The 15,183-nt window shown below is 41.8% G+C and overlaps 1 protein-coding gene across 5 annotated transcripts in view; it reads left to right on the forward strand.

Annotated features, from left to right (window-relative positions):
• TTLL5 (tubulin tyrosine ligase like 5) overlaps positions 1-15,183 on the forward strand; it is a 133,623-nt gene that overhangs the window by 97,290 nt on the left and 21,150 nt on the right. For 4 of the 5 annotated variants that reach the window (XM_069017919.1, XM_069017920.1, XM_069017921.1 and 1 more), the window contains 2 exons: positions 5,230-5,407; positions 12,621-12,841. In XM_069017919.1, coding sequence (XP_068874020.1) covers positions 5,230-5,407; positions 12,621-12,841 — 399 coding nt within the window. Of the gene's footprint in view, positions 1-5,229; positions 5,408-12,620; positions 12,842-15,183 lie in introns of those variants that run through there. The other variant, XM_069017924.1, reaches the window with a different exon arrangement.

The raw sequence follows: 15,183 nt of genomic DNA on the forward strand, positions 1-15,183 counted from the left end.
AGGAAAGAGGGAGAAAGACAAAGAAAGGCCTTGAGGCAAGTGAGAGGCCCAACACTCCTGCATCCCAGCCAGGCCCCCAGCATCCTGGGCTTTATCCCACTCTGTTTATCATTGCTCCGTAGCCAGCCCCAATCTAGGACCTATTGTTAGGGATGGAAGAAGCACACAGTGTGCCAAAGAAAATGTTCTGTGTTTTTTTTGAGTGCCTGAACATAAGTCAGCAGGATGCTGGGAGCTGCCACATTAGACAGAATCATTAGTTACTATGCCGACTACTTTCTAGCAGCTGGTGCTCACCAAGGATTTGTACTGAAAACTTCCTAGGCTTGTCATACTGTCTGAATGCCCTGTGGGAAAGAAACTGCTGCCCAAGATTGTCTTGCATTCTATGGCAAGGTGGGAGCACTGATTTATAAATGCGCTGGGTTCCCTTATTGCCAGCAATGGCTCTTGTTCCTCCTTAGCTCCAGCCTTTACAGGAAAAGATGCAAAGTACTTCCACTGTCAGCTTGTTTCCTTGTTTAATAGGATAATAACTATTTTGTAGTTTGCTAGACCTCCATACATACTGATTTCTGCTGTGATCCTATCAGTTCTCACAAACTAAGCAGAGAAATATTCTTCATGAATGCTGAAGCTTCATTTACACGATAATTTGAGCCTAGTTTCAATGGGATGTAGACACTTTTCAAGTATTTCAAAAGTGCCTGCTTAGTGGGTGATATATGGAGAACACCAGAGTACTTCATGAATTGGTATTGTCGCCTGCCACACAAGAATCAGTATCGAGCAAGTGCCCAGCTGTGCCATTGGAAGAAGGCTTCAGTTGAAATATAAATGTTAGCCTGATGTATCATTCTTTTAGTACAGACTTGCTGTTTGTCATACAGGTCTTTGGAACTATGAGATCCTCAGTGACTGGTGTTCTAGGGTCTGGTCGTCTACAACTTTAGTCCTTGGAATTCCCTTCAAATTTTTTTGAAGTGGAAACAGAAGCCCGCTCTCTCCTTTCTTGTAAGAGCTGATAATCACACCCCTTCTGTATGAAGACCAGATTTCATAGAGACTTTTCTTTCTGTAATCAATGAACAAATGCATTAACATTTTATTAGTATTTAGTATTTTAGTACATTGACATTAGTTTCTAGTACAAGTGTAGGTAGTTGATTGCATAAAGGTTGCTTACTGTAGAAATGAGCTAATGAATTGGAAAACGGAACTAGAGTAGAAAGGTAGTCTGGAACTAGAAAACTTAGAGATGAATGTATGGTGTCCTAGCCCTTTTAGACTGGATCCTGAGCATAATCGCATGGTGATTTGTTGAAAATGGTCTCAGAAGCAAACCTGTATCTTTTGTGGTACAAAAAAACTGCAGCAGAGAGGTTGTATGCTGTCAGTGAATTCGAAGAGGGAGTTCTGGCCCAGCCTTTATGGAAACTACAGTTGAAAGAAAGGAACACAGTGGGTTTCTTGCCAAAAATACTGAGTAGCCCGAAGAGCTGCTGGAAGGACAGAATCTTGCTTACAACGGATGGGCCATAATGCCAAAGGCTGAGATTTCCTGTGCATAGTGAAGCCCTGAATCCTGGCCAGGTCTCTAAACTAAGCAACTCATAAATAATCCTGAGCAAGCTATGAGAAGATTGCTCACAACCAGCCTGGCTGACAGAATGAAATCAAATCTTTTCTGATGGCACAGGCAGGAATTTCTATTTCCCATTTGCATGTGTGTGCATCTGTGCCTAAATCTGTTGTCTGTACATGTAAAGAAATGAATCATTACTGTTCAAGCAATAATCCTGAATTGAAAACAAGCAGGTTTGTGAGTACTGCCTCTACAAACCTCATTTCCATTAGGGGTGTGGAGATTTTTTTCTGGTTATTTTTAGCTTTGCCTAAAACAGTGTCAGTTGTGAGAAAGCTTTTAATTCAGTTTGGAGTATTTATACAATCTCTCTAACAAGTGAGCTCTTTAGTATCCATTAAGGTTTGAGGTCCTCTACAGCTGTTTTGCAGCCTTCATTAGGGTGCTGAACCTGTTGTAATTTTCTTAGGCAGAACTAACTTCTGCTTAAGGGTGGAAAAGTGCTGTCATGCTTTAGTAAATCATCCAACAGGCAGAGACTGAGAATAGGAGATGCTCTGTGATGCATTCCTGTGAGCATGGCAGATAGACTGAGAGCTGGAGCATGTCTCTGGCAGCAGTGTATTGAGTCTGAGATCCTAAGCCCTGTTCTGTACCAGGCCAAACATTGCCTTAGATGTAATATCAGCACTTGATAATACGTTATGTGGGGACTTGTCTTTGTTTGAGACCAATTGGGAGGAACGTCCGAAATGAACGTCCTCTGGTAGAAGGCAGGTTACAGCCATCTCTCCCCCCCCAGGTTTGGAAAAAATTTTCCTCGGAGGAAAGTGAAAATAACTATTTATCTAACAAGCAAAAGTGCATGCAGGCACAGGAAAAAGACTAATGTCAAATAACAAAACCTCTCGCTGTGGAGAGAACCTGGTAAAATTTGAAGTCTTTGTGGTGTGGCTCTTTCCTCTCCGGAGCTGGGGTTTGGCATGGGCCCCTCCGGGCCATGGTGTAGGGTCTCCCAGTGATGTTCTGATGTTGCTGAACAGTCTGGAAGAGAAGAAGAAGAATCCAAAGTCCCAGGAAAACCTCTTTCCTCAGGTAATGAACAAGAAGCTAGCTAAAAAGCAAGAGAATGCCACTCTCTTCCCTGCTGCAGAAGCCAAGAGCTGAGAAGTGAACGAACAAGTTATCTGTGTTTTTGAACACAGCGCTGAGGGAATTCCACTGCCTTCCCCCACCCTGCCCTTCTTGGGTCTGCCTTCAACACACAGAAAGCCACAGGATTCGTGTCTGGGCATAGAGCAGGCGATAGGGGATACAGCATCGTAAAGTCACCCCAAGACAGGACTTCACAAAACTGCAGATGAAATACCTCTTTATGAAAGTGACCCCAAGACTGGCAAATACACTGGCTTTCTGTTGTCAAGTATTGTATGTTTGTATTATAGAAGGTTGAAGTTATGTTTTGCAACATAATGCATAAATGCAGAATAATGCATTTGCTTCGATTTCTGTCTGTAAATAAGGAAAATGTGTAGAAGCCAACAGAAGCATATTCAATCTAGAAGGATTCTGCAGGCTGTGAGGATAAAATCTACTTAGGCAAGCAACAGTGTTTTCAATATAGTGTCTAGAAAAAAAAATAAGTGCTGTTTTGTTGTGTCATGTGGAGAGAAGGTATTGGAACCACAAGGAGTTGTGTACAAGACTGTGCTGCAAGAAAATGTTAGTCAAAGTTATTGTGGTTTTGCTTGGTGTTTTTAAATTTAGTTCTTCCTAAAGGATTAATAATGTAGTTTCAACAGTGCTTTCCTGGGTAATTTAAGCCAGGCTTACCTGGGCAATATTATGTCCAGTATAATGATTGAAACAGAAAAAGTGAATTAGCAGGCTAGAAACCCAGTGAGAGCATTTGAAAGTTCATTGAATTGGACAAAGGTTGGAGAAAGATAGCAATCCCAGTGCATTTTTAAAAAAATCAGTCTTAAGTATTTATAATTCCACAGCAGTTAATCGTTTGCCAGATACCTCAAAAGAAAAGAAATGAGAATCAGGCAAATGTTACTAAAATTTTGCCATTTAGATAGTGGCCCTTAGACTACCACAGACTGCAGTCATTGTACATCATCTCTGTGGCACAAAATCTGGCTATTGGCAGGTCCAGTTTTAGTGGAGTTTTCATTTATATCAGTTTTGTCTCTTGACTGTTACATTCTAGAAATGATCACTTGATCCTTAGCCTCATAAGCATTCTTTTGGATCAAAGGATTAATTTTATGTATTGCAGGTTCTGAACTGGAGGTAGATATGGGAGGAGTTGGAACAGACATTAGTTTCTAGGATTAATAATATAACTTGAATGAATAGCTTAAAGAGTGTTTGACTGAATTCTTCTATTTCTGAACATTTTAAGGGTTTGCAATGACAAAGCTTTTGGGGGAAGCAGCAACACATTCAAGGCAAGCTGTGATATGTTTAAAGAATCTAGGTTGTAAGTTTTGATAGGTTCTTGAGGCAAAGAGATTGCAGTTAACTCGCTTGCCAAAACCATGACCTACACGCCAAATTGTGGCACGAAAGACACCAATTATCTTTTATGTCCCAGTTACATATGATGGGGATAGGAAATAAAAGGGAAGTCTGCCCTGGAAATCCAAAGGAAATACTTGGAAGCAGTGGCTGAGAGAAATGTGACAGAGATCAACAGACACTTGGGAAGCTCAGGCATTGAGGCTTGAAGGTTATATTACCCAGAGTGTCAGGATTCAATGGGTCATACAGCATCTGTCTTGTGAGCACAGAATGTGTGAATTGCTGAGCCATTGTAGTCTCTTCAGGACACATCGTGGCCCTGTCAGTCTGCCACCTGCTCTCTGCAAAGCCCCTCAGCCTCGTGTAGAAGTGTGTTGGTGCTGCCTTCTTGCCAGGGCTTACAAACTTCAAAGCAAGCCAGTGAGCTTCTGTTGGTACTTATCACGTTGCAGGCCACAGCTGAACTCTACCATGTAAGCCTGGGTTGTAAGAGCTCCTGCCTCTTTGCAGGAGGCCTTTTGTCCTTTGGGAAAGGATTGCATTGCTGTGAGGATGAAAGAAATGAGCCTATCTCACTCCCACCAGGCCTTTTGGATTGTAACTGTATGGAGTCAGTATGTATCCTAGTTGCAACCTCACCCAGCCAGTCCTTCGTCCTCTCTGGATGTTGTACTGCATGTCTGTTTCTATTCCATTGCCACTGCAGCATATATGTGCTTAGTGTAAGCCTTGTGTTACTGTATTAAAGTCTCTACAAATCCAAATAAGTAATTATCTCATTAGTGATGGGAATCAGTCTTTTCCTGCTGCTATTCTGCCTGTCTTCAATGCTAGTCAGCCACAGAAATGATCCAGTTTAGAGTTTTTACTCTCCTTTCCTCTTTTCTCCTCAAGAGAATGTCTAGCAATATACTCCCAGCCTGGAATTCAAGAAAGTGCTTAGCAGGAAGCAGTTGGCACATGGCACCTCTAGCAGGTGTTGTGCTTGCTAAAGCCACATAGCACAAATTCATAGCTGGCTAAATATTAAGAGATTTTTTGTAAGAAGCAGTGCCTCATAGACAGGAGTCCTTGTATGCAGAGTGGTGAAAACATGATGGCTCTTCTTTCCTCAGGGCTCTAGAGAATCATCATTTTGCCTTGGAAGGAGAGATGGAAAACAGTGTCTACAACGAGGTTACACGGGGTCCTCTGGCACATCCCAGCTATCACCTTCAGTTTGCTGTACAGCAACTTCAGCAGCAGAAACTTCAGTCAAGACAGCTGTTGGAGCAAAACCAAGCACGGCAACAGGTAACTAAGAAAAAAACCTGCCTGGGATGTAGCAGTGCTGACTAAGTCTTAGATGTGCAGAAAAACCCAGATACAGTACATAATGCACAGATTTTGTGAAGGAAGTTGCTCTTAAAGTGGGTTGCAATAAAACTAGTATTACCTGCAGTGATTTTGTTAGCATTTTCATGCTGTGGCTCACAATAGCTTCTTCCATTACTCTTAACATCTTAAGAGCTGAAGGAAATATGAGAAAGGGCTTGTATTACTGATGTTCTGGATGATACCTAGATGCCAAAGGTGGACCACTGTGGAACAGCATTTCCATTCTGCCTGGGGAATCTTTCAAGGTTTTAATGACTTAATTGATACACTTGTTACCTTACTTTGTTATTATGGGGAGAGAGATATATTCTGAGTGATGTCCAAAAGGCTTCCCTACTAAAAAGGAAGGAAGCCTTTGGGTGAACAAACCTTCATTCTAAACAGCTTGGTCTCCAGTAGCAAGGAACTGTTTGTTCACAGTCTGGCATGACTAGACTCCCATGAACAGACCTAACACATGGAGGTCTGAACTCCCACTCTCTCTCCTGTGAAGCAGATGAGTCATTAGTCAGGGTCCTTGAGAATAGGTTATGGGCGAATTGCCCTCATCCTTTTCTGGGAGCATCTTGAAGGAGAGGCCCTTCTGCTTTTTTCTCCACGCTCTCCTCCTTTCAAGGCCCTTACGTAGCCATGTAATTTTCATCCTCAACTTCTCTCACCTACAGTCTTCTCACTCCCACTCCACGCAGGAGGTCTTCCTTTCATCTCTGTCCACGGGGCTCTGGGCAGGCAGATGTGGCTGTTCACGAGCTCAGGAAAGGGCTGTAAACTGGCTTGTGCCTGTGAAGAGGCTGGAGCTGGCCATGGGGCTTGGCTGAGCCCTCTTCTAACTGCTGACATTGAGCTGATGTTATTCTTGGCCTGGAGCAGAGCCATTACTCAGGAGTTTCTGTTAAAATGATTCTTTGTTAAACCTCCTCTCACCCCCACAGTGTTCCCCCTCCTTTCTCTCCCTCCTTTCTCCTTCAGAGCCAAGCATTTTAGAGTTGCTGTATTGAGGCTATTGCCATGCTGCAGGGCTCAGGCTGCACTGAATTTGACATTAATGGAGAAAGATACTTGGTGAATATGGGGGCCTTCAGACTTTCTGTCACGAATAAAATGTTATCTTAATAAAATTATTGTCTCTTGGACACTTCCTGTCCAAGGTGTTGTATGGAGCCAGCCATCTCTCCTCTTTCAATCACAGTTGCATGGCTCCTCTGATGCCCCCTCTGCCAGTCACAGCATTACCCTCATCTTCCCCTGCACACTGTCTAGCTTTCTGTCACTTGACCTCTTCCTTCTGCTAGTTAGCTTCTCAGACTTCAGTCCTTTAACTTGGCCTTTCTAAGAACTGCCTTCTCTTTTCTGCTGCTTATGCGTTCTCTGACCTGCATCTTCCCGCCCACACTGCTTTGACTTCTGCACCACCCTTTCATACTGACCCTCATTTGTCCTCCCTTTTAAGCTAGAGTTCATGTAGCTTATCCTAGCCTGCATGGCTTTACCACATTTCCTTGTCAATGTCACCTATGCTACCTATCTCCCACTGCCTGCTGTTTCCTATCTCTTCCTTCCCATGTATTGAGATCTGCATCCTTTGTTGTCTTGTCTACCACACTCAAATTTGTCAGTCTCCCCTGAGCAGAAGAAATATATCCCCCAAGATTGAAGGCCTATCTCTTGAAAGTGTCATCATCTCTCTATTTTGAGGAATGCATGCAGGATATCTCCAAAACTGTTTCATCTGATTATTTAGGTTCTTGTTGTGGTTAGAAGGCAGACTAGCCATTTGTCATCAGCTGAAGTACATATATTAATTAATATATCTTGAGGCACACCCTGAGTGTGGCGTGACCATGCAACATGACTGGATGCAAGTCTTTCCTTCTGTCTCTGGCAAAGGGACTAGTTACATGTATAACTGTATATATGTGATCAAGTAACAGAAGCACCATAATTAATAACACAGCAAATGCTTCTCCTGTACATTAACCAATTCAATATGTTGGAGATGAGATGGATGCACTGGAAAACATGGGCTTTTCTGGTCAAGTATTTGTGTGATAAGAATCCCTCCATCTACCATGCAGTAGAGCTATCTTATCATGTGTGTTAACATGAAGGCTTGTTGTGTGCTTTGTTGCAGCACCCACTCTTGGTTGAGCACTTTCCAGACACTTAAGAATGATGATGATTTCTCCAGGCATTTAACAATCTGCAGAATAGCAAATAGTGTGTGGGTGGAGGAAGAGGAATAATAACGAACAGTTTTCACTCATTGTATGCAGAAGTTAGTTCACACAGTGTAGTATGGTAGAAATAGACCTTTGATGCCAGAATAGGTACTTCGTTGCTTGGACAAAAAGAAAAACACCAGACTGACTGGATGAGAATCTTAACAAACAAATAGGAGGAGTGATATGGAGCAGGAACAGAGACAGTACAGACCATGAGAAAAGAGAACAAAAATAATAAGGGGAAGGGTTTGAACCTAGAGACAAGAAGCTTAAATCTGATATCAGTAAAATCAAGGAATAAGAATTACAAAATCAAACCAAAAGACAAGAAAAACAGTCTTATAGCAGTATTTTTAATGTTTAAAGGAGACTTCACGTGACACATTATGACCTAGATGTTATTATCACTGCTGCAGTTGGCAAGACAGTTAATATACCATCATTGTTTATTCTCTAATTGTTTCCTGTTCTGGAAAGATGCCACTAGCTGTTAGGGAGGTTCCTTCTTTGTGTGGCTATGTTCTGTCTGCTTAGCCTAGCATTTACTGGGTTTAAAATTTTATGCCAAACATTTCACATGGGAAAAAAAGCTAAATTAAAACAAGGGAAGTACAATTGTATGGTGGAATGATCCCCGTCAGTCCTGCTTACATCAAAAAGGATCATGTTAAACAAGACATGAATCATGTTAATGAGTTGTGTGGGCAGTTATGTGATCCCATTTTCAATCACAAATTTAAGTAGATTTTATGCTGTAGAACATTAGGCTAATTTAATCTTAAATAACTCTCAGCCATTTAAAAATTGTATATCCTCTGAAATATTCCTCATTTGATGAAGTTCAGCAAATTTTTGTCTTTTAGTACTTGTGATTCTCTTCTGACATCCTTACCATTTATTTAGATCTGACTGGAAGTGATGAGTACTGTGAATAATATTCCTCGTATTCCTAGAACTATATTATTCCTGCCTGAGGATACAGGGCCTCTTTGAATGCAGCCTTGAACATCATTAAACTGTTTTCTAGACTGTTATATATTGAACTGCTGTCAGATTTGCAGTATCTCTTTTCCTTCAGTTTCTTGTTCATTCTTGTTTTGCAGCTTTCTCCCTCAGATTGTTTTCCCACTAAATGTGCTAACTGCCATTTTTCCTATTTGAGTCTTGTGATACTGATGAGTCAAAGTCTCAGTGTAAGTAAAACAGAACAACCATTCTGAAAGCAGTGGTCTGAGCTGATTTATACCAGCTGAAATTTTGTCCCCATGTTTGTGCTCCTGTCACTATTATTAGAATTATGGGAACGCCCAGAGGTATTAACTATCTTTCCAATACAATGATACAGCCCAATCCTTGCCCCAGAGAACTTGCAGTACTGAGAGAGAAATAAAACAGAAGGTACCAAGTCAACTGAATATAGTATATTTTTTTCTCGCTCTGAAGAATTTACCAAGGAGGACATGGTTCAGCACAGTCTGTGCATACTGTGAGCTTGCTCTTCTTTAGGACCCCAAGATACTCCTCTTAGTGCAGTTTAACACTATGGTACATTTTGAGCCTGCTCTTTATCACCTCTTTGTGAATTTTTAATTCAACGGATTGTTGTATCCAAACTGATTTAACTGAATGCATTAGTATGTGTTCAAAAGAATTTCCACTAAGCAATTTATATGACTGGAAAAGTCTTCCAAGACTGTTAATTCTCTGTATTTTTGCAATGTTATCTGAAACACAATTGCTTTTCTAAAAGTGGTGGGTTGTATTTTGTTGGGTTTGCTTTCTTTTTTTTTTTTTTTAACTTAAAACCTTGTTATTGTTTATTGCTTATAAACATCTCAGTTTACAGTGCCAGGGATTTGGAGCTAGCTGCACGGATCTTTATGCAATACATGTGTGTGTGCATTCTGTCTGTCAGTTCTCATACACTGCTGAGTCTCTCATCTTTTTCTGACTTGCTGATCCAATTGAATGTGAATGATTGTGGGATCTCACAGCTATGTTTCATACAAATGTCATTAAAGTCAAGAGCCATATATCTGGGAAGGGGGTTCAACTACTGTTCCCATTAAGGCAAAGGCTGCAGCGTGAGACCACTCCTAATTAGACAGCACAAAGTCAACACAAGAATGCCCAGACCCATGAAGGGAGGCATAATTTGGGGTATGCTTTATATTAGATGCTGTAAGACGGATTCACAGGAAATGAGCTTCATTACCTCCTCTGGTCACACAATGAACATGTTTTTGCTTGCAACATTTGTTCCATTACTGTGCTAGGGATGGGTGTTAGATACAGGGATGGTAAGTGCCAGGAACATTCTTTCTGTTTTTGAAGACGATTAATATATCTGCTTTTCTTCAAAGTACTACACTACCTCTCTGCTTTTAATTACTAACAGCCCAAACTTAGCTGCTACTGACTAAAACTCTTAGACGTTCATTGTCCTTACTGACAAGATGTACACATCGAGATTTTCTAATTAAAAATGACTCTCCTTTTTGTACAGATAATACTTTGTATGTGCTGTTCGTGTTGTAGATGTGGAAGCAAGGAGATACTACTTCAGTCTGTGACCTAGAGGAAAGCACTTTCTGTCAGTGCTAACTTTCTTCATGGGCAAGACAGGGTTAATGCTGTCCTGCCTCCCCAGAAAATTGTGCGCAAGAATTGACTCACTAATAATTTACAGAAATTTTACCTAAAATGTCTTAAAGCTTTTTTAGTATTTTTCAGATTTGTAGCCATAGAGATTTGTTAGGGTAGCAAATATCTCCTCAACATCAAGTTAAATCTGCCAGCCTGGGAGCTGTGATTGAGAATTTTTCACTTGAAGCAGAAATAGTTGGTGCTACCTGCTTCAGGACTGCATCTGTCAGGGTTTGTCTAGGCTTCTGCTCTCCCTAGACCCTTAGCCTTCAGAATCCTGAGGGATAAGGTCTGTCTCCTATGTTTTGGATGTGCTAAAAACTCTTCCCAACCCTTCCTTTGTGTGGTCAGGCTCCGCTCTCCCCAGCTGTCCTCTTTATTCACACAGTAGCTTCTCCTGGTTTCCTGTCCTGTCCCCATGGAGTTCACAGCAGGGCAGTATACTTTGTAGGCGAATCCAGAAGCCGTGGTCCTTGTCAGCTTCCAGCCTCCCCATCCTTGCCTGGAAGACAGCCAGAATCTCAGCACAGTGTGGAGACAAAGGCCTTTTCGGAAGCCTATAACCCCCAAGAAAAATATCCATGACCTTTCCTTAGACTGGTTTCAGCACAGGTTTTACCGATCAGTCTTTGTTAGAGCATCCATGCTTGCTGTTTCTTCAGAGTCATGGGCCTCCTTGCCAGTGCATATTAACACAGGGAAAGGGTTATGACTGTATGCGTTGTGGACTCCAGGATCTAGTGATTTTTGTAACAAGGAAAAGAACTTACAGGAAAAATGCAAAATATCAAAAGAACTTAGAGGAAAGATGGATAATACCATTTCACAGTGAAATGTCACTGCTGAATAAGAAATGGGTGCAGTGACTTGAGGGTCTCCCTCCCAACCCTAGGATGTGTCAGGCTCTGAGATGCAAGAGACTAAACCAAGTTCCATTTTAGTTTGTTTTTCTGGGGAGAGGTGGGGTGTGACTGCTGTTTTCCAGACTTCTACACTTGTACTGGCTTCCTAATTCAAAATCTGAAAGCTGCAATCAAGGCAGAGCTTCAGGGAAGGGAGAGGTTAAGAAGGATTGGGAGCTCAAGGGCATCTTGTCAGTGAGCTCTAGTTAGGAAACAGGCCTGTTTTGGCTCCTGCACTTCCTTTTCTCCCTAGAGCTCTGCCTGTCAGAAACGCCTTCCCACACACTGCTGCTCTGCCATTTGCCAGAGAATTGCGGGGGAGAGGGGCTTTTCCTGTCTGTGTGCTGAGACTCAGCCAGACTGTGGTTTTCTCTGGAGCCTGGAGCCCATTTGCTGTGGCTTTGTGTATTTTCCACCCAAGGAGAAACTGAGGACAAACTCAGTGAAGGGCGCTGCTCCCAGGGTCACACTGAGGGCTCAGCTCTTCCCCTTATCTCCTATCACTGACCTCTAGATGCCAAATTACAAGGTTACAGTATTGCCTCTGTGCTGGGAATCTGACTGACTTCGAGGAAAGACAGAACACAACTCCCAGCAGGTTGCTCCTTTCTGAAGAGAGTTTAGCAGTCTGCAGAACTCCCATAGGGGAAACATTCTCCACTCCCTGCTTTGCCAGTCCACTGCTCAGTTCTCCAGTGTCTCATAACATGCAGGTTCTTTTGTTCCTTGTGTCAAATCTCCAACATGCTTACTCTCCCACATGCCATAGGAATAGAAATATTTTCTGTTCCCTGACATTACTGGGGATTTCCTTTTCGTCAGTGGTGGACTTAGAGTTCCTTTTTCAGAAGAAAGTACCCTAAAGGTTTTCTGTTATTCCAAGCACCTACACAGTTAGATCAAATAAGTGGCACTGTATCATCTTCCCTATAACCTTTCTCTTTCCTAGAACTGTCTCAATCCCACCTCCCACATAAAGAATAATATAGCAAGATAATGCAGAAAGTCAGTGCAATAAAAGCTTTACTTCTTTGTGGATGGAAGCCCACTGCAAAATTAGGTTGAGGATTGGGCCTCTTGTTTTTAATCCAGAATAGTAGAATTCTGTGGCAGTAGTGAGGTTGTCTGCCTTCCTAGAAGCTAGTCCTGGCTTCCAAGGGCATAAAATTCACCTCTAAAAACTACTTCACTGACTTAACAACTCTTTATGTGTGAGACTTTCCTTGGAGACCTGAGGTTGCCTTCACCAGGCAGGTATTATCCCTCACAAAAATGTCACCCATCTCCATCAGCATTCTCAGCAATGTTCACAGAGGTAATCAGCAATTACTATGGGATTTTTTTTCTTTTTTTCCCCAGGCTGTTTTTGCCAATTACTCACAATCCAGCACCAGTCATATATCTATGCCAGCTGGCTCTGATGCCCGCAAGACACCAAGTGCCACTTCTAGTATCCAGAAGGCAGCCAGTTTGCACAAAGTGATGCCATCCCAGAGTACAGCTCCTCAGCTGGTTCCAAAGCCTCCAACAAACCACAGACAGGCAGTGATCAGAAAGGCTGCAGCCCAGAGGATTTCCAAGTAAGTTTTATCTCTTCCATCCACTATGGGGAGTTGGCACTGGTTTCCCTGAAAATGAAAATTGGAGAAGAAACTGTCTACATCTAACTCTGACAGATCTTTTTGGCTGTGCTGTCCAGGATAAATCTGAGAATAACCTGAGGTGTACATACTGAAATAAGCATTGCACTGTGTTGCAGTTGTGTGTTTCACAAGGGTATGGAAGGTAACTGTAACGTCATACAAAGGTAAGGACATAGGAACTGTTAGATTGATCCCTGAGTGGGATTCAGTAATGTAAATACAGGTTGCTAGCGGCATTTTAGATGCCCAGGGCTATTCCACCTGACCTCCAGCTGCTGTTCCAGATGAGTACAGGTCTTCTGTAGATCTTGTGTTGTATCTGTCAGTCCCATGCAGATGTCTCAAGTAACTTGAGAGCACCAATTGTGGTACATCTATGTTTAAGCACTTGAGTTACTCCCTCTGTGTAATCTTTGATGGGTGGATTAGAATCTGGTGGATCAGAAGAGGGTGCCAAAATAAAAGCCAAAACAAAGCAACAAAGCAATTCAATACCTTTAACAAGATAATCTGTCCTTGAGCTGAGTTTTCCCATAAATTTAACACACAGTGTTGGATTTAGGCCTTCAAGCACAAGTGTTTGTTTCATTTGAATGTTTATATTGTGCCTGATGTAATGATAGCTTTTCTCATTAACTGTAGAAATCCTTCTTTTAACTTTTAGTAAGCATTTAGTTATATAGTGCTTGCTATTCTAAGGTAAGTGAATGGATTTGACAGTTATCTTTAAAAACAAGTCTTATCTTTAATAAAAGCAAACAAAAATATTCACCATGAAATGTTGCTTACTGATTGTAAGTTTCCTTGTTTCCTTCCTTTCTATTTCTTGCTATGTCTTCTCTTTTGTGCATTATGAGAAAATGTGAGCAACACCTCTGGGTTTTCAGCTTCCTCAACTCTCTGTTTATCTCCTCTTAAATGGCAGAACTGCTTTAGTCTAAATCCTTCATCAGGTTTTTCCTCATATATCCTCAGACTTGTTTGATCCTGAAAAATTGCTTTCGTATCCTCCTTCCTTGTACTTACTCTACAGGCAGAAGAGTTGTAAAGCTTTCAGAGCAAGCTCCTCTGAGGTTTCCTGATCCTGTTTTCACTTCCTGTTTAAAGAGAGACGTTTTAGTTTTAGATTACTGATGAAAGACACCTTATGAAGATGCAGTCAGTGTGTGTGAATCAAATCTGGAACTGCAGGGCATATTTAAAGAACTTGGACAGAACTACTTTGGGGAAGTTTGTGTATTTGCTCCCTGTACTCTTGCTATCTTAAGAGATAGCACACAGAATTAATCCCCCAAAACTATTTAAAAAGAAAACAAGATGTTAGTAAATTTTGTCAACTCAGCAAATGCAGATGTGAGCATCAGGTCTGGCAGGTATGTTCTGGTAGGTTTGCTATCTGATTTCTTTCATGTTGGGTGGCTCTTGTTAGTACAGGTGACAGGCTGTGTCAGTGGGATTCTCTGCTGGGCAGCAGAGATGCGTATTTGAAGATGCCGGTGTGCTGTGCTCACTTCTTGGCAAAGGAAATGTTTATCCTTGTGAGATGGAATTGCAGCTCCTTGGACAGACTTTACTTTGCTGCATTTTTGTGGTTTCTGCTCTGTGACAGGCAGGAGTGTGGGAAAACCGGAAAAAGTTCAGCACCAAAAATGCACAGAAGGGGGAAAAAAAGCAAGATTCCTTCAGAATTTCAGAAAACTAATCCAAGTATTGAAGGCTGCAAGGAGCCGCTCCGGAAATATTTTCCAAGTTGCCTTTCCGTCTCCAGCACAAGGCTCCAAACCCATTCTTGCCATTCATGGGATCTTGCAGTAACATTTTTTCACTTACATGGAAAACAGCAGTGCTTAGCTATATTTCCAGCATACTGAGAGCTGATCATTTAAAAACTGCTATGTCTCAGACTAATTTAAGCCATTCGTTGTTGTCAGGAGAAGACCAGATGCACATCTACAGAGGGGAGTGAATGGAGAAAAGTCTCTGTGTCAAAGGAATATAGACTAGAGAAGAAAAAGCTGTCTTGCATGCTCCAGCCTGTTTTCTACAGTCCCTGATAATTTTGTACAAAGTATTCTCAGACACATTGTGTAGCCTGCTTTCAAAAAATTCCCGTGGTAGAAACTCTCCTGTGTGCTATAAAAGTCCATTTAAGAATCTAGACAAGCTTTCTATCAGCTAGTTTCTCCTGATGTCCTATCTGAATTTTTCCTTTGTTTCAGCCTGTTGTACCTTGTTCCGCCTTCCTGAACCCTAAACACTTTCTCATATAAATACTTTCC

This window comes from Aphelocoma coerulescens, chromosome 5, assembly GCF_041296385.1.
Source record: "Aphelocoma coerulescens isolate FSJ_1873_10779 chromosome 5, UR_Acoe_1.0, whole genome shotgun sequence".
NCBI lineage: Eukaryota > Metazoa > Chordata > Aves > Passeriformes > Corvidae > Aphelocoma > Aphelocoma coerulescens.